Source organism: Buteo buteo, chromosome 18, assembly GCF_964188355.1.
Source record: "Buteo buteo chromosome 18, bButBut1.hap1.1, whole genome shotgun sequence".
Taxonomy (NCBI): Eukaryota; Metazoa; Chordata; class Aves; order Accipitriformes; family Accipitridae; genus Buteo; species Buteo buteo.
In genome coordinates this window covers 28973495-28995264 of record NC_134188.1, presented here as the reverse complement: position 1 = coordinate 28995264, position 21770 = coordinate 28973495, and the positions used below count along the sequence as shown (strand labels likewise).

At 66.7% G+C, this 21770-nt stretch overlaps 1 protein-coding gene across 5 annotated transcripts in view; it reads left to right on the top strand.

Annotated features, from left to right (window-relative positions):
• The first annotated feature begins 5315 nt into the window (after positions 1 to 5315).
• The window catches only part of ARAP1 (ArfGAP with RhoGAP domain, ankyrin repeat and PH domain 1), a 79306-nt gene continuing 62851 nt past the window's right edge, over positions 5316 to 21770 (top strand). For 3 of the 5 annotated variants that reach the window (XM_075050312.1, XM_075050315.1, XM_075050316.1), the window contains exons 1-11: positions 5316 to 6077; positions 13318 to 13469; positions 15250 to 15320; positions 16323 to 16426; positions 17251 to 17418; positions 19476 to 19545; positions 19846 to 19966; positions 20103 to 20308; positions 20742 to 20848; positions 20933 to 21132; positions 21276 to 21361. In XM_075050312.1, the coding sequence (XP_074906413.1) occupies positions 5395 to 6077; positions 13318 to 13469; positions 15250 to 15320; positions 16323 to 16426; positions 17251 to 17418; positions 19476 to 19545; positions 19846 to 19966; positions 20103 to 20308; positions 20742 to 20848; positions 20933 to 21132; positions 21276 to 21361 (1968 nt within the window). In that variant the 5' untranslated portion in view covers positions 5316 to 5394. The remainder of the gene's footprint in view (positions 6078 to 13317; positions 13470 to 15249; positions 15321 to 16322; positions 16427 to 17250; positions 17419 to 19475; positions 19546 to 19845; positions 19967 to 20102; positions 20309 to 20741; positions 20849 to 20932; positions 21133 to 21275; positions 21362 to 21770) is intronic. The other 2 variants (XM_075050313.1, XM_075050314.1) reach the window with 2 other exon arrangements.

Here is a 21770-nt window from a genome sequence, read left to right as displayed (position 1 = left end):
GGGGTGCGGTGCTGCTGGGAGCCAAGGCTCAGTACGATCCCCGGCCCCTGCTTCTGCTTTTGGGCATTCTCTGCTCGTCGAGGATTCGCGTCGGCGAGTTTCGGTGCGAGGATGTGGCGCTTTCGATTCCCAGCCGAGAGCGGCGGTGGCTGCGGCTGGGCCCAGGCGAGTCGGTCCTGGGCTCCTCGGCCAGGCTGGGTCTGTCCCCGGCTCCCTCGGGGACGCTGGGGACATCGGCCCCGTCCTGGATGGCCACAGTCCCGGCTGAGGATCCTTTCTTAATCGAGGCAGAAAGGGGTAAAAATCACCTTGGTGCGAGGCTGGTTGCCCAATGCAGCCAGGGATATGGGGGCTGGGTAACCCCCTTCCCACCGATGGCCATTCTTGTTCCCACAGGTTCCCCCACAACCTGGCTCCGTGTCCCCGGTGCCCACCGGGACCCCCGTGGGTGAGGGCTCGCTGCCCTCCCGGGGGGTCCGTGGGGCTCCTGGGGTGGTGGGGACGTGGCAGCCACCCGGCCACTCATCCCTTCCTTGCTGGTGGCCGGGGCTCAGCTTGTCCTGCTGGCCCCGAGACACCCCATCTTTGGTGCCCCGGTCCCCGCCGGGGAGCCGTGCCATGCCGCGTGGCTTTCCGGGGACCACCCTCCCCGTTTCTTCCTTCCTCTCTTGCTGAAGGCCCTGCCCCGTCTTGCCGTCAGCCAGGGCTCGTGTGGTACCAGGGTCCGGCTTCCTCCTCTCCCGTGGCGGCCGCAGTCGGCGTTTCTCGGCCGTGCTGAGATACCACGGGTTTTGCCGGGGCCGGAGAGCTCTTGCAGCGCGGTGGCGAGCTGCGAGCGAGGGGCCGTTATTGCAACACGTCCCCCCGCGCACTGGGCTCGTAACGCCCGGCTCGGCTTTTCGGCAAGTTCCCGATTGCCGAGGCGGCGTTTGAGGAAGTCCTCGGGCGGGCAGAGACCCCTCCGCGAGCCTCCGCCGCGCCGGCCGGGGAGCCGGGCATGGGCTGCTGGTACATCGGCCACCTCGCCCATCCGCCTCCCGCAGCTGAGCCAAGGTACCATGCTTCGCCCGCTTTAATTAGCTCTCTTTGATTAACGAGCCCAAAAGCCTGGGAAAGGGGAACGCCAGGGTGTAGGCAGGGTTTGCCTCCCCCTCCTGCCGAGTTGCCGGTGCTGGAGGAGGCATTGGGATGGGACATGAGAACCATCAAGCGGGTGCTGCATGCCTGACGGGCTCCTGTGCCGGTTTTCCTCCAGCTCGTGGCCACTAGCCCAGGTGCCCTCGAAGGGATGGGCAGGGAAGAGCCATGGGGCAGCCACGGTTCGGCTGCCAGCGCCCAGGGACGGTGCTGCCGCAAGCGCAGCTCTGCCACTGATGCACCGACCGGCCCTGGTCAAACTGCTTGATTCCCCGGCGCCTCATTAGGGGTAATGCTGATTTAGCTGGGTGCTGCAGGGCTGCGAGGGTGCAGGGGGCTGCATGCAGTCACCTCTGCGGTGGTCAAGGCTTTGCCAGAGCCGGTGAAGGCAGCGTGCTCGGTGGCCACCCCTAATCAGAGACCACTGCCCTTCCCATCCCATACACAGCTCGTTAATCTAATGAGCCTGGCCTTCATTACTGCTGCCCGTGGCTGTTTGCCTCTGGTTTGTAGGATGGGAAACCCATGGCCCCGACAGCAGCAGTGGGATGCAGTGGGATAAGGACGGGCATATCCCTGTGGCACGGGGGGCTTGGGGTCTCCTGTCTGTGCCCGCGTGTGGCACCCAGGGGTGGGTAACCCTGGAGCAGACCCTTGGGCAGGAAAGCTGTGGTGTATGGCGTTGGGCGAACCTGAAATGGAGCGGCTGGTTTGCTGCGGCGCGTGCCGGGGCCACTTGTGCACGCTGGCGGTGCTGCTCGGCAGCCGATGCGCTGCCCGGCACTGCCGGCAGGCAAAGCCACGGCAAGGCTTTGGTGTGGGCTGGGATCCCGGGTGGGGTGGCTGCGAAGGGGAGGCCACGGCCGTTTTCTTGCTTAACTCTGCTTCGGAAAAGGAGCTGTGGGTGCAGGATGTCCCCCGAGGCTGGGGACGCTGGTGCAGGGATGGGGGTGGATGGGGTCCCTGGTGCCTCAGGGGAGGCTGAGCCCCAGGAGCCCAGCACGATGCTCGGCCCTCCTGGGGCTCACGTGCGGGCGGCCAGGGAAAAAGAGCATCCAAACCCTTCTGCTAGGTTGGGGACATCTGAGTGGGGCTGGTGAGGATGCGGCGGCTGTGGGAGCCCCCCAGAAAAGCTGCCAGCACCCCTGTTTGAGAGCAGAGGGGATGGCTGAGCCCCTCAGTCCGGACTATGGGGACGGTGGGGACCATCCCCAGGCACCCCCAGGTCCTCCATCCCCAGATCGGGGAGACGAGGGCAGTGCGGGCTTGGGATGGGGCTGGCGGGGTCTGTCCCCGGCTGCTACAAGCCCGCGGTGTGTTTCGGCATCCCGGCTGATCCTCCCGGTCTGCAGGCAGCTGCCCATCCCTGCCCCGGTCCTGGGGGTGGTTTACAGCCCCCGCCTGCCCCTCGTCACGCCGTTCTTACAGCCTTTAAGTCTCTTACAAAACAGCTTCGGCGGCATTGCCTAATCCCGGGGAGGAATGCGGTGGGTAAGCACGGCGAGGATTTGAGAGCCGAAAGGGGCGGCGGGGGCGAGGGCTGGGGTGATCCCTCCCCCCCCGGTCCCCGACGCCCGGCTGGGTTACGGCGGCTCTCCGGGTTGTTTCTGGAATTTCCTCGTCTCTTTTTGGACAGAGGTTCTAAATGACCAGTGACCGGAGAGGGGAACCCAGCGAGGTCCTGATGAATGATTTACTGGGCGAGGGCGAAGGGCGATGGTGAGCTGCCAGCCTGCTGCACCAGGGACCCGGCGGGTCCCTCGCCGGAGCTTCGTCCCCGTCCCCGGCGAGCAGCGGCGAGGCCCCACGGCCGCCCCGGCGCTCCGCCGGCACGTGCCTGGTGCCGGGGTTGTGCCGGTGGCGAGCGGAGGTGAGCGCCCGGCGGGTGCAGCTCTCGCCTCGCGCAGGGTCCGTCCCGGGGTGGGGGGGGACGGGGAGAGGCGTCCCACATCAGCTGCGTGGTACAAACCCATCCGCTTCCCACTTGGTGCAAAAGCAGAACCGGTGGTGAAACTGGTGCCGCCGGTGCCACCGCCGCGTACTCTCCTCTTCCCGGCAAGGCTGCGCGCTGTGCCCGGGGTGGGGGGGCTCCTGGGTGTGCGCCCACCCCCATGCCACCCCAAATTCCTGGCTGCCGGAGATGGGTCGGTCCCACCGCGGCTTCGCTGGCCCCGGCAGGGCTGGGGCTGCCGTCACCCGTGGCTACGTGCGACGCTCGCGGTGACTCCTTGGCTCCTGCCGGGAGGGGACATATGTGGGACCCCCCCACTGGTGCCACCGCGTTTCCCTCAGCTCCTCCGTGGGATTTTGCCAAGAAGCGTGTCGCAGGCAGTGACCGGCTGGGGAAGGAGCCTGCCTGCGCAGGCAGCACCAGACGTCCTGTGACAGCGATGTCACCCAGCACCGTCACTTGTCTATTTTTAAGAGTAAATGTTGGTTTTTTTTAAGCTGCACGGGTGGGAGAGGAAAAGGGCTGGTCTGCGTGTGCGTGGCCCGTTGGGTTTTATGCTGCTTCAGGGATTTTTGTGCTGCTGGCTGGGTTGGCTGAAACCAGTGGGAAGGTCCTGGGTGCTGCTGGTTTCTCTGGTGCAGCCGGCAAGGAGCCCTGGGTGACAGCTAGCCCCGGCGTCCCCGTTGCTCCTTCCTCGGCAGGAGATGGACGCACGGCTTTTGCAGCCTGAAGCAAAGCCAAGCTGTGCCGGGGAAGAGGCACCGTGGCTGGACCCCTGTGGCAATGCCGGGATGCCGGTGTCTGGAGACGTGGGGGTCGCCGGGTAAGCCCTGCTGCCAGCCAGGGCCTCGCACCGCTGCGGGGGTCTGCCGGATTCGGCTGTGCCCGGTTAGTGCCGGGAGGACGACCAGCCTTGCCCTGCCGTCCACTTTGCTCGCGTTAGGCAGGGGTGGCAGCCGCTCGACCGTCTTCGCTGCCGAAACCACAAGTGCTGGCTGGAGGGGTCAGAGCTGCCTGAGTCAGAGAAAATGTGACTCTGACGGGCAGATTTCACGATTGGCGTATTTACAGCACCAGGAAATCCTCTGCCTCTTATTTAGCAGATCTAAAAAAGCCTCTGGCAAACCCAAAATAAGATGTGCGCCAGGGTCACCGGCAGTGCCGGGAGGAGCGCAGCCCGCGTGCCAGCACGGCTGGGGTCTGCCTCCTACCCGGGGCTCGCGTGCCTGCCCGGACCCCGGGACCAGGCTGGGAACTGGGGAGCGATGCCCAGTTCGGTGGGTGTTTGGGTCAGGGTCTCCAGCTGCCCGGGCCGGGCCCAGTGGGCAGCGAGGACCGTGTTTGCACGACGAGGTCAGGATCTGGCCCCTCTCCTAAAGCCCTGAGCTCACCCCCAAACCAGATTTAAGACCGACCGAGGACCAGGCAGGCTGTGAGCCAGCGAGAGCTTGCGCTTGCTCTCGTGGGGCTTCGGGAGACAACATTTTGGGACCTGTGGGTTTGATGGGGCTGGGGACGGCCCGGGAGAGGGGACGGGGGTTCCTCTCAGCATCCCGTTGCCACGCAAAGGCTTTGTCTGACATTGGTGAGGTGCAGCCTTCTGGATCCGTCCGTCTTTCTCTGTCCCTCCACCCGGGCTCGCTCGGGCAGAGGCTGAGGGCAGGGAGAGCGGGGGGCTCTGGGGGGGTGGCTGTCTGCCCATCTGCAGGAGCTCTGCAGCTATTGATGCATCGCCTCCGCTCCCCATCGATTAGCCCATAATTGCCCGAGCATCCTCTGGGAGACCGCATGCCCTCCTGCGCAGGGTCGGATCCTGACGCTGGTGTAAATGGGGGCTGTGGGAGGGAGCTGCGTCCGGGGGGGGAGACAGCCCTTGGGGGGGCAGCCAGCCGTTCCCGGTGTGATGCTGCGGCCGGGTGAGCGTGCCGGTGCCGCGTGATGCCGTCATCTGGCAAGCCTCGGTGGGGATGGCAACTACATTTAGATGCCTAAATCAGGACCCCCCCGGCGTTCCCGGATCCCTGCAGCCCCCTCGGTTCAGGGGAGGTGCCGGTGCCCGAGTGCCGGATCCTGCTGGGGACACAGGGGGGTCGGAGGCGAGGAGGCCCCTCTGGAAACCACGCTGCTGAACTGCGAAATCGTAGCTCTGGGACCCTGGGCTTCAGCTGGTGCGTAGTTTGGGACCGATCCTGACCCCCCACTCATCCCCGCTTCTCTCCGTCCCCAGGTTCTGATGCCGTCCTGAGCCTCGCCGGGCGCAGGAGATGCACTGAGCGGCGTGGGGTCTCTGCGGCCAGGCCCCCACCATGGAGGACGGGGGGTCTCTGCCCGTGGCCGCCTGGCTGGCGGCCCTCCACCTCGACCAGTACGTGGAGAGCTTCCAGCAGAGCGAGCTGTGGACGGTGTGGGACTGCCGGGCGCTGACGGACGAGGCGCTTACCCGCCTCGGCGTGGTGCTGCCCGGCCACCGCCGCCGCATCCTCCTGGGACTCCAGAAAGCCTTTGCCGAGACCACCCTGCCCGCCGGGACCCCTCAGCCCCCCGTCAGAAAACCCGTGCCCATGAAACGCCATATCTTCCGCTTGAGCACCGCGGCGGTGCCGGGGCAGCCGGAGCAGCCGGATCCCCCGTGCCCGGCGGTGCCCGGTGGGTCCCCGGTCCTAGAGCCGGAGGGGGGTGCGAACTTCACCCAGCTGCCCCCACCCATCCCACCCAGGGTGGGCTGCCGCCCCCCCGTCAAATTCTCCCCATCGCTACCGAGCGGCAGCCCCGAGCCCCCCCTCGTGCCCCGCAGCCGCCCCCCGGCCCCGGAGCCGCCCTCGCCACCAACCGTGGCTGAGAAGCCCCCGGCCGAAAGCAGGGCGAGACCCCCCCTGCCACCGCTGCCGGCCAAGCGTCACCAGCTGGAAGGCAAGTGCCAGTCCCTGAAGACCCCCCCGCCGCCCAGCCGCCCGCCGGTGCTGCCCCCAAGGGCCGTGTCCCAGAGGAGGTAAGGGGGCTGTAGGAGTTGGGGGGGGGGGGAGCTGAGCCTGAGGGTGCCCCGAGGAGGCAGGGTCCCCTTGGGGGGGTGCTGTGATGTGAGTGGGACCCTCAGGTGGGTGCACTTGGTGATGGCGTGGGTTGCCTGGGGGTACCCCCCCCAGAGACCCCAGCACATCCCCCTGGGGTACCTGTCCCCCATCCCCAGCATATCTCCTGGGGGGCCCAAGCAGGCTGGGGGGGTCATGAGAGGAGCTGTGGCTGCTCTTGTCCAGGACAGCGGTGCCCTCTAGTGTCACACTGTCTCGGGGGGGGGGGGTGTCACCCCCAGGGACACCCCAGTTTTGTCCCCATCCCCTTCTTGGGGGGATGCATGGGGGGATGCGCGGCCAGCGTACAGTGGCCAAATCCTGACCACGGCCCCCGTGACTGCCGGGGTCTGCATCTCGTTTCTCTCCCGGGTTCAATGCGCCTCTCAGGGGTTGTTATACTGGCTGGATGAGGCCCCCCCTCCCCGGTCACCCCAGCCTGTCCTGGGATTGGGTTTCTCCCCCCCCCGCCCAGTGCCTGGCAGCGAGTGGGCATGCAGACCCCCGTCATCCCCCTGCCTGCAGCGCGGGCAGCGCTGAGGCCCGAGGAACTCGTCACACCCTGTGGGGGCAGACAGCAAACCGCAGCGCGGTGGTGGAGGTGGGGGGGAGCCGGGGGGGGAGCAGGCAGCTGCCGGCTGGTGCGGCCGGATGACACGAGAGAACAGGCTGGGGTTTGGCGAGAGCAGCGCTCGCAGCCCTCTCGTGATGTCCCCCCACCCTGGTGCTCCCCCCTCCCCGTCCCCCCGTCCCCCCCCCCACGCGCTGAGCCGCAGCACCTCCCTGCAAAAACAGGGTTTGCTGCACCCAGGCTGGGCTGCTTTTGCTGCAGCTTCCACGGCATGACCTCCCCTAACCCAGCCCCCCCCACACCCCCTGCCCCCTCACCGTGCCGCAGATGCTGCACCCCAAAATCCTGCAGAACAGCAGGCGGGCATGGAATCAAGGGTGGGAGCGGGGTTCTGGCAGTCTGGGGGGGGGGACAGTAGCCCCTGGGTGAGAGCACTGGCCCCCCTGCCTCCCCAGGACCCCCCAAACCCGAGGGATGTGCTGCTGGTGCTGGGGGGGTCTGGCTGGTCCCCAAGGGGAGGCAGAGCCCTGTTCCCGGGGAGGGGGGGGTTGCCCCATCTCTGCAGCCCTGGGTGATGGTGCTGGATGAGACCCCCCCCTGCCCTGAGGTGTCTGTGCAGTCAGGACGGGAACGGGGGGGGCACAGTGGCTGTACCCCCCCCAGCTGCCCATCCCTGTGCCCCAGCAGGCTTTTTGGGGGCAGAACCCCTGCCCTTGCCTGGCTGAGGCAGGCAAGAGATGACCCCCCCCCGGCCCGTGCTTTGCCCCCTGCCTGGTGCCGATGCAGCCGGGGAGCAGGCTGGGATGCCAAGCTGGGGAGGGGGCTCAGCTGGAGGGGGGGGGCTGGCACCCCATGGGGTGGGCAAGCGCCTGTTCCCGGGGCTCCGGGGGCTCCGGATCACCGCCGAAGCGGTCATCCCCGGGGACTGTCCCCATCGCTGCCTTTCCGCACCGAGGTGGTCCCCAAAAATCCCCCCTGGAGCCACTCTCCATCCTGCCCTGACCGGGGGGATGCCGGTACCCGGCAAGGCCGGTGCCCACCGGTTTGGTGCCGGCCATGCCGCCACTTTGGCCAGCTCAGGAAGTTTTTCGCTTGCGGTCGAGCGCGGTGCAGGAAGTGCTCGGGGTGACGAGCTCCGCTCCCCAACCGGCATCGCCGGCATCGCCGGCCGGCCTCGCCGGAACGTTCCCAGCGACGCCGGATCCGGCCCTGCCAGGGATCCCCGCTGCCTTCCCAGGTAGGGACGGCACCGCTGGCACCGCGCTGGGTGCGAGGCGGCGTTGGTAGGATGGATGGCGGCGGCGCGGGGCTGGTGGGAGTTTTGCAGGGGAAGCGAGCGCTGGCCGTGCTGTGAGGCGCGAGTCTTGCCTCCTTTTGCTCGCTCGAGCGTTTCCTGCCCCTGCCTGCGCTTTCGGGGGCCGGTGGATCGAACGGGGGGGGGGGCCGAGCGGGGAGAGCTGCTCCCCGAAAGGCGGTGCGGGGCTGGGGGTCGCTGGCTGCGGTGGCACGGCACGGTGGCTTTGCTGGGAAAAGGGGGGTTTGCAGGGCAGGTCCCCGGCAGCCCTGGCTTCCCCAAAGAGGGAAGAGACGGTGTCACGGCACTTTCCGCATGCCACCGTGGAGGGTGGCCGGGGCTGGTCTGGGGTGGGGGGGTGCTGGGAGCTCCTTGGGCTCCCCTGGGGGCAGCTGGGCCGGGGAGCACCTTGCCGCAGGATTTTGCAGATGCTGAAAGTTTGGGTGGCTCAAAAAGCAGCTGGACCGTGCCGTGGGCAACATTTGTGTTGTGTCCCCCCCCCCGTCCCCCCTGCAGTTCCTGCTCCCCCAGGGGACGTGGGCATCTGCCCCGGGGCACGGTGCCCAGCTCCGGCATGGCACCGGGAAGGTTTTGCAAGCTCTGGGGCTGGGATTTGCCCCCCGGGGATTTCGGTGATGGCACAGCCGTGCCCACCGGCCGCGGGGTCCGCACAGGTCCCCCGTGAGCTGCGTTCCAGGGCCGACGGGCGCCCGGCCAGGCTCTGGCTCGGCTCGGCTCAAGCTGGCAGCGCCGTGTCCAGCGCCGGAGCGGACGGGTGTCCTCCTCACCGGGTGCCGGCGGCTGAGCCGGAGGGATGGCCGCCCCAGCGGCTTGGGCTGTGGTTCTGAGCAGTTTGCGCTCATCAGGCTCCACTGAGGCTCCTGGGGGACGGCGGGGCCCCAGCGTCTGCGTGCACTGGGGCACGTGTAGTGTATACGTTACAGGTATAAATGATGCATAAATACATCCTCGAGTACATGCGCTGGTGCTGGGTAACTGCAGTGGGTGTATATGGTAGCATATATACCTCGCTGCTACAGTGGATATATACAGTAGGGTACGTACGTGCTGATGCTTGGTTGCTGTTGTGGGTGTATACGGTAGGGTATGGATAAGTTAATTGGTTACTCTAGCATATATATCCAGCATGCTGGTGCTTGGTTGCTATAGCAGGCACGTACTCGGTTCCTATAGCCGATGTATACAGCAGGGTATGGCCTTGGTGATGGGTGCGTGCACAGGGACCGGGTCTGTTTGGGGCCGGTGTCGGTGCCGGTGTCGGTGCCGGTGCCCAGCCAGGCGCGGCGACGGAGGAGGTGCGGTGGTGCCAGCCTAGACAAGGGGTGCATTCAGGCGGGCGCAGGCGTGAGTCAGCCCACGGCTGTTTGGGGCAGGCGCAGCCACCGGTGAGCCGCGGTCCCGGCTCCGCGTGCGGGGTGGCACGTGCCGGGATGCTCCGTGAGCCACCTGCGCTGCGGCTCCCTGGGCACCCCCGGGGGTAACGGGGTGCCCAGCTTTGGTGACGTGCACCAGGGTGCCCGATGGCTGGGACCGAAGGAACGCCACGGCCGCAGGGGTGTTGCTGCCGCCCCCAAAACACCTTCCCCTGCCCAGATGGTCGGGGACCTGCCCCGGGCTGCCTGCGGTTGGTGAGCACGGAGGTCCCTGGGGCTGTGGGGGACGCTGCCGGCCCGCCCAGGGGCCTAAAGCAGCGGGGTGATGCTTGCCCGCATCTGGGATGATGCTTGCCCACGTCAGGGTGGTGCTTGCCCACGTCTGGATGATGTTTGCCCACGTCGGGGTGGTGCTTGCCCACGTCAGGGTGATGCTTGCCCATGTCTAGATGATGCTTGCCCACATTGGGGTGGTGCTTGCCCATGTCTGGATGATGCTTGCCCACACTGGGGTGGTGCTTGCCCACGTCAGGGTGATGCTTGCCCATGCTGGGGGTGACGCCTGCTGCATCCAGGCTGATGCCGGCATTTCTGGCTCCTGCCCGGCTGCTTTGCCAGCAGGCACTGAGGCTGCTGCGTGGGTCTGGCCCTGGCAGCCCTGGCTCTGCGGTGGGATGAGCCCCTCACCATAAACCCCCCCCGGAGGCGGGGGTGCCCCCAAGGGAGGGATGTCCAAGGACGAGGTCCAGGAAAGAGCTGAGGCATCCCTGCCTGCGCAGGCAGCAGGCAGCCTGGGGCAAAACGAGGGACCCGGCGGTGCGGTGGGGGCCTTTGCGGCAGCCCGGCATTTTTGGGGTGATGCCACCCACCCGGCTCCCCTCGCTTCCGGCTGCACCGCCGTGGTCCCCGGTGCTTCCTCCCGGCCCCTCGCTCGCGGCGTGGGGTTCGGTTGCTGCGGTGGCCGCCCCGCGGGGGCCCCGTGCCCGCACCCTCCTGCCCACCCCCTCCAGGGGAAACGGCCCGGGGTGGGGGGGCGGTTGGCATTTTGCAAGAGCGGCTTGGGGCCAGGCTGGGGGGGGGTCTGAGCTGCCGAGGGCGAGCGTCGTGTTGTGGTTTCCTCCATGCTGCGTTCACCTCTGGGGTCCCACCGTCTGTCGTCCCCCCCAGCCCCCCAGGGTCCCACTGCACTGGTGCACCCCGGGCATCCCTGTGCCAGGGAACGGGAGGTGACGGGGACGCCTCAGCCTTGCTGGGTGCGGGATGTCCGATGACAACGCCCGCGATGCCACCTCCCACGAGGTGACGGCAGCCACGGTGGCGAGCGCTTCTCACCAGCTCCCAAAAGCAGCCGGATTTGATGGGCCTCCCCCCGGCTCCCCCACTGCCGATTTTGGCCGCTGATGGTTCCGACCCACGGCAGCGGTGGATGCTCACGTCTGCATCCCGATCACGGGGTGAGGCTGTCGACGAGGGGACCCCCTGCCCGTGCCTGGGGGACGGTCTGGGGTGCAAAGCAGCCCCCCCCAAGCAGCTGGGGGGGGTTGATCCCCAGGGTGGGGTGTAGGAGAGCAGTGAGCGATGTCCGAGAAGGTGATGGCAGAAGGTTCCTTCTCCGTGTTTGCCCAGGGCTGGGGGGTGGCGGTGGCCCCGGCAGTGGTTTGGCTTTGGGGTGGCATTGCCTACGGGAGAGCAGCCCCCCCGCTGCCCCAAGCTTGGCCGTGGGGAGGGGGGGCAGGCGAGCCGTTGCTGGTGGGGAGAAGGACAGCAGATAAAGCACCGGTTGGCACTTCTCTAACGGCAGACATTGCACCAGCCTGACCCTGCCCGCAGCAGGATCGGCATCGGTTTTGGGCACGGCTGCAGCATGGGGGGGCGTCAGGGGGTGCGGGAGGCGATGGGGCACCCACGCCGCCCCACGGAGCCGTGGGGGGACATGAGGCCCAGGGATGCTCTGGCAGCTGGGGATGACCTGGAGAGCGGCCAGAGCATCGGGGAGGGTGTTTTGGGGAACTGGGGTGTTATCTGCGCCTGGGTTCTGTGGCTGCCTGTCCTGCGAGCCCCCGGCGGGGGGGGGTGGGCAGGACTGGGGCAGGGGTGGAAACAATTTCCTCCTAAACCCTCCTGAGATATCCCCAACGAGAAGACAGAGGTTGTCCTTGGCCGTCGCGCCTGCAGAAAACGAGACAGCCGGGGAACCGTCGGCTCGCTGCTGGCCTTGGGGCTGGCACTGCAACCCCCCACCCCCGGTCTGGGGGGGGGGGGGCAAACACCATCCTGGGTGGCCGTGGAGATGCAGACCCCAGCCGGGCTCTTGCCCGGGGTGGGGGGGCTCTGTGGCTTGCACGCTGTCACCTCCCTGTCCCCGTGTCCCCGCACCCCTGGGTGGCAGCCCCCCCCCACCCCAGCAAGCCCCTGCCTGGGGCTGCTGGGAGCAATGCCGCTGCCCTGGGCTGCGGGACAGCTCGCTGCCCACGCTCCCCTGCCCACGCTCTCCTGCCTGCGCTCCCCTGCCCTCCCTTGCCAGCATTCCCTAATGTATGGATGGTTGTGGCTGGTTCCCATGGAAATGGCTGCTGAGAAATGAGGTCAGCCTGACCCAGAGGAGAGCCAACGCTCGCTTGCCATCCTCCCCCTGCTCTGGTGCGGGCAGCCGAGGGAGAAGTTTTCTCTCCGCAGCTCACCCCCGAGCTGGGGGAAAGCTCTCGGGCACCGGCCGTGGGGCTGGGAGTCACCAGGGTTGTCCATCCCCAAGGACCGCCGGGTGCCGGTGGCAGCCGTGGCCGTGCCGAGCCTTCTCCTGCGTGGCCGTGGGGCGATGCCGTTAGCCGTGCCGGGGTTCGGTGCTCGGTGGGATGGGTCACGGACCGGCTGCTCCGGCTCGGGGCTGCGGTGGGAGGTAGCGGGGTCAGGGATGGGGACGGTGGCTTCGGTGCCAGCGTGTGGGTCCCCTGGGGCTCGCTGTGGGGCTGCGAGGGGTTCGGGGTGGGAGCAGGCAGAGCTGCCCGCTCCCTGCCTGCCTCCTCTGCCCTCTCCCTGACTCCAGGGCTGGTCAGTCAGGTGCCTCATATTTTTATACCCCGAAGAAACTTCCTCTTAATTTCCTGCCCTTAAAAATACCATAACCCCAGAGGTTTCTATTTATTGCCCGTCTGCCTGCGATTGTCGGGAAGGCAGGAAGCAAACGGAGAACGGGAGGCAGGAGCGGTCAAGCCTGGCTTCCCAGGGGCTCTGCAGGCAGGAGGGGAGTCCCCGGGGTCCCTCTCCTCCCCTGGCCAAGGTTTTGGGGCTGGGGGCACGGAGTGCTGCTCACTGACCTAGGAGAAGCCCAAGGGTCCATTTCCAGAGGGCTTCTCGCTGCCCCAGATCTCCTGTGCCCACCCCACCGCGGGGACCCTGGTAGGAAGGGAACATCCCCGGGACCCCCGTCCCGCTCGGGGGACCCCATGGCCACCTGCAAACCAGTCGAGGAAGCAGCACCGCCGTTGTTTAGACTGGAGGAGGAAAAAAAACAACCCAACAACCTGATCCATGACGTGGGCTTCAAGGCTGTAGGCGGCTTCTGGTGTCCTTGAGAGCCAGAGAAGGAACCTGAGCCGTGGCGGCAGCGACAGGCAAGCGAGGTTGGATGCCAGAAAATATTTTCAGGCTGGTAAAGCACCGGTATAACCTGAGCAAGGCGAAGCCTTTGCCGTGGGAGGCTGTTAGGAATTGTTCTGTGGGCTTGGGTCTGCTGGGGTTTGGGGTGTTTGATCCCTTTGAGGGGAGTTTCAAGCTGGCTGTGCTGGGGGTCCTCTTCACCCCGGGACCCCACGCCGATGGCCGCGGGTGCGTTGGGGTTTGGAAGGCAGGGCAGGGGAGGTCCGGGGACGGTGTAAGGCAGCGCTTGCTCCTCTCTCCCGCAGCATCCCTGCCAAAGAGGAGGTCCCCGTCCCCGACAGAGCACCCCTGACAGTCCCCCCATCCCCGCCAGTCCTCCTTCCCCGCACGAAGCCGCCGGCCCCGCTGCCGCCGGAGCTGCCCTCCAAGGCCAACCTCCCCTTCGTGCCCGAGTTCGGTGAGTATGAGGGGGGCCAAGCCTGGGGCCCTCAAATCTTCCCCTGTCCCAAATCTTCCCTTGGGATGTCTGGCTGGGTCTGTCTCCCCATCCACCACCACCCATCCCATGGGTGCTGTGCCTTCCTCCCCCATCAGTCAGTCCGTCTGTCCTGCCCAGCCTTGCCTGGGTCTCTCCCTCCTCCATCCCCTTCTTTGCCTTCTGGGCTGGGGTTTCTCATGGGGTGCAAGATCCAGGCTGGGGATTTGGGTGAACCCTCTCTCCAGAGAGGGGGAGCAAAGGGTTTGCACAGACTCGGAAAGCAACCGCACCAATTCATGGAGGAAAAATAAACCCATCAGGGATGTTAAACCCGTACGCCTTCAGATGACCCCGAGCTGTGGCTGGTGGGGGCCGGAGGCTGCTGGGGGAGCACGGCAGGAGCAGGACACGGCTCTCAGTCCCGCTGCTGGGACCCCCGACCCCTTGTGCAGCCTTCAGAAGCTCTCTGTGCCCACCAGCCCCCTCCTCGGGGGGGTCACCAGGGCTCGAGCAGCTGCAGGGAGGGATGCTGAGTTGGGGACCCCCGTGGAGGGGCACAGCTCCAGTCCCAGGGCATTGCCTGGGGAGTAGCCCTGGTTGGGGGCTGTAACAGCAATAACTCAGTTTTATCTGCCTCTTTATTTAATAGCTCCAATCCAGCTTGAATAGCTCTGCTGAAAGGAAGAGGAAGGGCAGGGCTCTGCGGGGCACTGGGTGCCTGCCCGGGGTTCAGCCCAACCAGCAGCTGTGCACGAAGGGGCACTGGTTTAACTGGGAGCTGGGGTGTGTTTCAAAAGCTAGGAGAAGGCATGGACAGAAAGGTTATCCTTCTGTCGGGGGGTGCAGGGAGGAAAGCTGCTTCTGCCCCGTGCCCCCACGGGTCTGCTGCTCCTCTGCACCAAAAGCCAGCAAGTTTTGGGTGCTGCAAAGTCTGCAGCGGGGGGGTCCCTGTAGGGACATGCCCAGGGAGAGCATCTGCCCGCACCCCTCATCCCCATGCAGCCTGGGAGCATCCTTGCCCTGCCGCCAGCACCAGGGCTCCCTGGATGTTAACAGCATCCTCTGGATTAGGATTTTTGGGAGAAATCTCGTCCAGGTTATCACCAGGGTTTGGGAGAGGGTGTCTGCGAGGGACAGGCTGTCTGGGGCCACTTGTCCCCTGTGGGATGGGTGCTTGCTGGCCTGGATTTCTGTTGCCATGGGTGCTGGGTGAGGAGGAACCGGCTCCTCGCTCCTCTCCTTCTCCGGGATCTTATTTCCCATGGGTGCACAGGCTCGAGAGCCACTCGCTGCTCCAGTCTCTCCAACAGCTGATAAGGAACGGAGGGGGAGGGAGGGAAATCCACCTTGAAAAACAAGTTGTAGGAAAAGCCCCTGGGACCCCCCAGCAGCAGGGGCTCCCGGGCAGAGGCACCAGAGCCTGGATGAAGCCGTGGTGCTGGGGCTGGTGGCACCCAAGCCCCCTCGGCAGTGCCAGGAGGGTCGTGACGGTGCTGGGAGCTGCCACCAGCAGGACTTCGCCCTTCCCTGCTCTTCTCCAGACTCCTTGATAAAACCCTTGTTGTCGCACCGACGGAGCGGTTGTTTGCCAAGGGCAGAGCAAGGGGGGGAAACCTGCCGTGCCGGCGTCCTCCCTGCCCGGCTCCAGCGCTGACACGTCCCCGTGCTGGTGGGGACAGGCAGGGGGGTGGCGGGGGGTGACGGGACCCCTCAAACTCCACCCCAGCTGATTCCCAGCATCTTCCCTCCGCTTTTGCAGATGACTCGGACTACGAGGACTCCGCCTGGGAGGAGGAATTAGCCGGACCTGTGGTGGAGATGGCTGACAAGGTTGGTCCCACCACAGAGCTTGGCAGTGGGCAGGAGCGGGCAGGGGTCACCGTCCCCGAGGGAGAGGTGCTGGCATTGGGCTGCTTTGGAGATACCGGTTACGGTTGGAGGAGCACGTCTGCACCTCGCCGAGCACCCACTGGGTCTCCCACGGGGGCTGGAACCGGCCCACGGGCAGCTCCAGGGTCCGTGGGGAGCAGGGCAGCCTCTCTGCAAACTTGCATGCCCAGAGTGCGTGCTAGTGGACATCTGCAGCATCGCAGCCCGGTTTTAATCCCTGGATCTGGGATTTATATCTGCCCTGCGCTCCCGAGGCTGAATTTGGGTGGGTCTGGATGGATTTGAGGGGTTGCAGCAGCCGGAGAGACCCCTGAGCGCCTGGACCCCCCCGCCATCCGCCTTCGCCTGGGAACAGGCTGATGGGGAGAGATGTGCCTTGGCTGCCTCTGACCCCGGCCCAGCCACCACCCCCTGTCCCGGGGGGCTGCAGCGTGGGGCAAGGGCTTGGGGATAAACACCCGTGGCACCTTGCTGGCAGAGGCTCCCCTCTGCCCGGTCCTGCCTTCACCCCCAAACCTGCAGCTCCCGCCACCGCCCCCAACAGCTCTCAGCCACGTGTGTACGTCCGCCCTTGGCCAACGAGGGGGAAATGCAGGGTTTCTCAGCAAGCACGGACTTTTTTCGTTGCTATAAATAACCAGCCTGGCGCTCAGCTCCTCCCTACGGCCGTGCGTCTGTCCTGCTGCGGGCAGGAGCGTGTCCCTTTCCCCGGGGCCGGCAGCGCCCGGGCACCTCCTGGCACCGCGGGCATCTGCAGAGCCGGGAACCGCGGATGGTGGCTTTGCATCTCGTCCCCTCTTTCTCAGTCTGTCCCCTGCCCATCCCTCACGGTGCAGGGCAGGTGGGGAAGGGGGTCAGCGAGGGGACCCCGCCACGAGCTGCCCGCTTTGGGCAGCGGGGAGGGCAGGGGGCTGCCCCCGTCAACCGCCTCTGTCCCCGCAGGAGGATGCTGAGCCCGTGACGGGGCGGCCGCGGTCCCTGCGCGCCAACAGCCTCTTCAGCGAGGACGAGCTCATCGAGGATTACTACGATGCTCCCCCCGCCAAGTAGGAGCTCGTCTGCCCCGCGTGTGTGTGTGTGTGTGTGTGCGCACAAGCAGGGGGCACGCGTGAGCGCACGAGGGCAGGAGCGCTTGTGTGCGTGCACGTGCGGGCAGGGAATCTGTACGCCTGCGCGTGGGCAGGGGTTGTCCGTGTGTGCACGCGTGCGTGTGTGCGTGCACACTTGGGGATGCTTGTGCAGGGGGGTGTGTGCACGTGTGCGTGGACGGGATGCAAATGCCTGGGTGGGGGTACTTGTGTGCGTGCGTGCATGCACAGCGGGTGATGCCTGCATGTGCGTGGGTGCACGTATAGGCAAGGGATATGTGTGTGTGTGCCAGGGGGTGCTTGTGCATGGGGGGGTGTGTGTGCATGTGAGCACAGGCAGAGAGCGCTTGTGCATGGGGTGGGGGGTGTGTGTGCACAGGTCAGGACTTCTCGTGTCTGCACGGCTTCCCGGGATGCGCGTGTGTGTGCACACGCTGTCAGTACTCGGCGGGGGGGGTGTGGGTGTGCACGTGTGTGCGTGCACGAGCAGAGAGCAACTCTGCACGTCTCTGAATTTGGGGTTGTGGCCCTGGGGGTGCCCCCGTCCCCCTTCCCAGGGCTGGGATCCGGGTCTCTGCTGTCCCAGGAGCTGGGGGACGTGCCGGGACCCCCGCCAAGGGGGCTGCCACCAGGGTCCTTGCTCGCAAACAGCCGGTGCTTGCGTCGCCCGTGCCTCGGGGAAGGGCAAGGGGAGGCCGAAGCGTGTGGCGGGGGCCGTGCCTGCCCCCCACCCCGGGCGAACCGCCAGCTCTTAACCCCCTCCCTCGGCTCCTCGTCCCCAGCAGTGGCAGCAGCTGGAGCGACAACGGCCCCGGCCCGCGCCTGCCCGCTCCCGCGTTCTCCGGCAGCAGCCCCGGCACGCTCAGCGACGGCATGGAGGGCACCGCCGCCACCGCCCCGCTCTCGCCCACCATCAAAGCGGGGTGGCTGGACAAGAACCCGCCGCAGGGGTGAGTGACGTGCTGGGGGGCTGCGGACCCCCCCCTCCGGTGCCCCTCCCCAGAGGGGAGATGCTCCCTGCTTTTTCCACCTGTAATTCCTGCTCATGGGGGGGGTGTAATTTTGCTTCGGTGAGAAGCCATCCCAAGGGGTTCCTTCAGCTCCCTCCTACCCCCCGATTTAGGTTAAAACCACTCATTTTTGGTGAAAGGGCCTTCCTCAGAGCGGGCGTCACCAGCGGTAGCACTGAGCCGGCTGAGGAGGAGGAGGAGGAGGGAAGGCTGCAGCTCGAACTTCCCCCAGCCCTGTGCCATGGGCTGGGCTCACTGGGAAACGAGCTGCCTTTGCTCTGGGGAAGCCCTGAAATAGCAGCGACCCGGGAAAGCAGCTGATGGGGGAGAAGTGGGGCGTTTTGGGCTGGTTTCCTACTGACGGCGCTGCCGCCCCGGTTCCTCCGCCGGAGGCCGGCGGGTTTGGCGTTCGCCGTGTTTGCCGCGGGAGATGTTGCTGGCAGCGCCTGCGGGATGCCAGCCCCAACCCCGGCGGCTCACGATGCAGAACTGCTGGGTTGCAGAGCGCCCGGTTGCAGAAGTAAAACTATGGGAGCTGTTGGGTGCGTGTCCGTGTGCTCGAGGGCGAGCGAGCCCAGTGAGCCCAGCAAACACAAGTAGCCCAGCGAGCCCAGTAAGCCCAGCGAGCCCAGCGCACGCAGGGAGCACGCTTGCCCCCATCCCGGCACAGAACCAGGTCAGCGAGCCACCGTGCCAGCTGGGGGGTGAAAAATCAAGCAGGAGTTACACGAGGGATATTTGGGGGCTGCTTAATCTGGGCTACGAGGAAGCCCCGAGGGTGCAGTCCTGCTGAGGAGGAGGAAGCTCGGGCTGTTCGCAGCAGAGCAGCCTGGCTGCTGGGGAAGTGAGAGCAGCTGGAAGGTCCCTGGGAAGCTGGGGAAGCTGCTCCGGCGGCTGCTTGGAGGGGAGCCGAAGCCTGGGGAAGGCAATGGAAGAAAACCCAGAAACCCCAACCCCTCAGGAGCTAAAAGCAGCTGGAGGTCAGAGGAGGGTTGGGGGTCTCTGCACCCCATGGGACAGGGACGAACTCCTGACGGGGAGCGGGAGAGCCGAGTGCTTTTAATCCCGGTTGCTGTTGCTGGTTACGTAAAGGCCGAGCGCCGGGGTCACGTGCGGCGATGGCGAAATCCTTCCCGAGCAAACAAACCCTTAAGCAACAGCCGCTGGGGCTGGCCTGGCGGCGGGGGGGGCCCTGGGGGTGCAGCATTGGTGGGGGGCTGCATCGCAGGGCTTGTCGGAGCGAGGGGCTGGCGGTGGGAAGTGGCTTGGCGTTTCCTGCAGCCCTGACGCCGGGGTGGATGGGCTGCAGGGTTTAATGCCTTGCCCTGTGCTGTGTGGCCGGTCTGCGTGCTGGGCTGGGGAGGGCGAAGGGGTCCCTGGTGGGCTCTGCCCCGGCCTCGGGGTCCCCCCTCTCCCATTCGTCCCCATCCCTCTGCCACGCAAGAGTGCCACCAGCCCTGCCTGGCACGTGTCCCCTGGATTGAACCCTCACCAGCTGGTAGGTCCTGAGCAGTAATTGCAAATAGGGATTTGGGGGGGCTTTTAGGGGCAGCCCCCTTTCCCAGCTCCGTGTTTTAACTGGTGCCCGGAGGAAAGCACGAAGTCCCCATCGCTGTCCCCATCAGTGACACCAGGGCTGGGGACACGGTGCAGGATCGATGGCGAGGTGGCCCCAGGCTTTTGGCAACTGGGGCGTGAACGCACAAGCGGAGTCGCCCCGAGTTCAAGGGCGCACGGTGCAGCCCGGAGCTGCCGGGGCTGCCTGGCATGGCACAGCCCGTGCCACGGGGCTGGGGCCGGCAAGGGGCGAGCGGGGAGGGGGGCTGCTCCAGCCCCGGGGGGCTCACAGCACCCTTCCTGCACCCCAGTCCCCTCGGGAGCAACACTGGCCTCGGGTGGGCTGCAGCACCCGCTGCATCCCGGCTGCCTGCCCCAACGTGGAGGGTGCAGCTGGGTCACCCCATCCCCTCCAACGGGTCCCTCTGCTCCCTTCCCAGGTCCTACATCTACCAGAAGCGCTGGGTGAAGCTCGACGCTGACTACCTCCGCTATTTTGACAGCGAAAAGGCGAGTAGGGAGAGAGGATCTGGGGGCTCACGGTGAGAAGGTGGCGAAGGAGCTGCCGCAGCGGGACCACATCCCTCCGGGCATCCCGGCCGTGAGACGTGGCCGTGCCAAAGGGCAGCATTCCGGGGAGCAGCAACGGATGGGTGCTGGGGTGATGCCGGCACCGGGGTGGGATGTGGGATGCTCGGAGCCTCCCGGACACGGATGCTGTCAGCATCGTGAGCCCGGGGTGGTACCCATCCCATCTCCCTGAGGCCGCGGTGGTGAGCTGTGTGTCTCCCCTCCCCTGCCCTGCCCCAGGATGCCTACTCCAAGCGGTTCATCCCCGTCTCCTCCATCTCCCGCGTCACCAGCATCGGGGACCAGAAATTCGAGGTCATCACCAACAACCGCAACTTCGTGTTTCGGGCCGAGAGTGACGGTGAGCGACAGGGCTGGGGGGGGGTTCCCTGCTCCTGGGTGGCCCCAGCTGCTCCCCCTCCCCTGACCCAAGGGATGAGCCCTGGAGGCTCCTGGCCCCGGGCTGATCCTGACCCGTCTCCCCTCCGGCCCCGCAGCGGACCGTAACGAGTGGATACGGACCCTGCAGCAGATCGCGGAGGAGCGGAAGAGCAAAGCTCTGGAGAGGACACTGATGTCCCCGACCGCCAGCGGTGCCGCCGACCTGGCTGACAAGAGCGGCTTCCTGGAGCTGCGAGGGTTTAAGCACAAGCTGTTCGTGGCGGTGGCCGGGGACAAAGTTTTCCTCTACAAGAACGCGGAGGTGGGTGGCTGGCGGGAGGGGGCTGTGGCACCACGGGGGACCCCGATGCCATTTCGAGGGGGACCCCTTCCCTTCGCATCCACAGCCTGAGCAGAGCGGCAGTGAGCTGGGACACCCCGGAGCTGCCACCCCCAAACGGGGACTGCTCAGACCCCGCAGGCTGGTGACCCCCAGGCTGCAGTCCCCCTCCCCGCCAGCTCCGAGCCTCCGGGTCCCCCACGACCATCGCACCCACTGCAGCTGCCCCAGAGCCCGTGGCTCCCCGTGCACCCCCGGGGCTGGGAGCTGGGCTGGCAAGGGGCACGGGGACCCGCAGCCACCAGCACCGGTGCGGTGTGCGGGTGGCAGTGCCAGCACCAGCTCCTGCAGGCAGTGCATCATCCGTAACCGCCCCCCCACTGCCTTTCCTCACCCCCCCCCCCTCACCCACCAGGACTATCGGCTGGGGATCGGCATCACCTACATCGAGATGAACGTGGGGAACGTCAAGGAGGTGGACCGCCGGGGCTTCGATCTCACAACGCCGTACAGGATCTTCAGGTGAGACGAGGGAGGGGAGGGGGTGCCGGCGGTGCTGCCCCTCCCCACGGCCATGCCGTCCCTCATCCCTGTCCCCGCCGGCAGCTTCTCCGCCGACTCGGACCAGGAGAAGGAGGAGTGGGTGGAAGCCATGCAGCAGTCCATCGCCGAGGCTCTCTCCAACTCGGAGGTGGCGGAGAGGATCTGGGCGGTGGAGTCCAACCGCTTCTGCGCCGACTGCGGCTCGCCCAAGCCCGACTGGGCCTCCATCAACCTCTGCGTCGTCATCTGCAAGAGATGTGCAGGTACCTGCATCCCGGCGGGGGAGAGAAGGGGCCGGGCATCCCCTGCCCTGGGTAGGGATGCAGGGCAGCGAGGCTTGGGGGACCCCGGCGGCTTGGCCTCTCCTACCCCAAAACGGGTCCCTAACGGCTCGTCTCGCTGGCAGGGGAGCACCGGGGCTTGGGCCCCGGCATCACCAAAGTCCGGAGCCTGAAGATGGACAGGAAGGTGTGGACGGAGGAGCTGATCGAGGTATTGGTACAGACCAACCCCAAAAGACCTTCCTGGGGGGAGACACCCCATCCCCGTCCCCATAACAGACCCACTGGCTACGGGCTAGGGACTGCAGGAGCACGGCAGGGTTTTTCCAGCCTGATCCAAGCCCCGTGGGGGTGACACGGTGGTGTGGCTTGGTTGGGGAGGGGACCCCCAGCAGCCCTCCATCCCCATCCCCGCTGCCTGCGGCCGGCCGGCACCCACCCGGGCATGCTGGCGAGGACAAGCGGCACTTGTGTGTCCGTGCTGCAGACAGACGACGTCTGTCTGTCCGTGGGGAGATGGCTGCGGAGCCCTGGGGCCAGGGTTTGGGGCCAAGCAGCGGAGCAGCCCCCCGAAGCGGCGCGGCCGCCGGCGCGGAGGAATGCGTCGGCGCAGCCAGCGC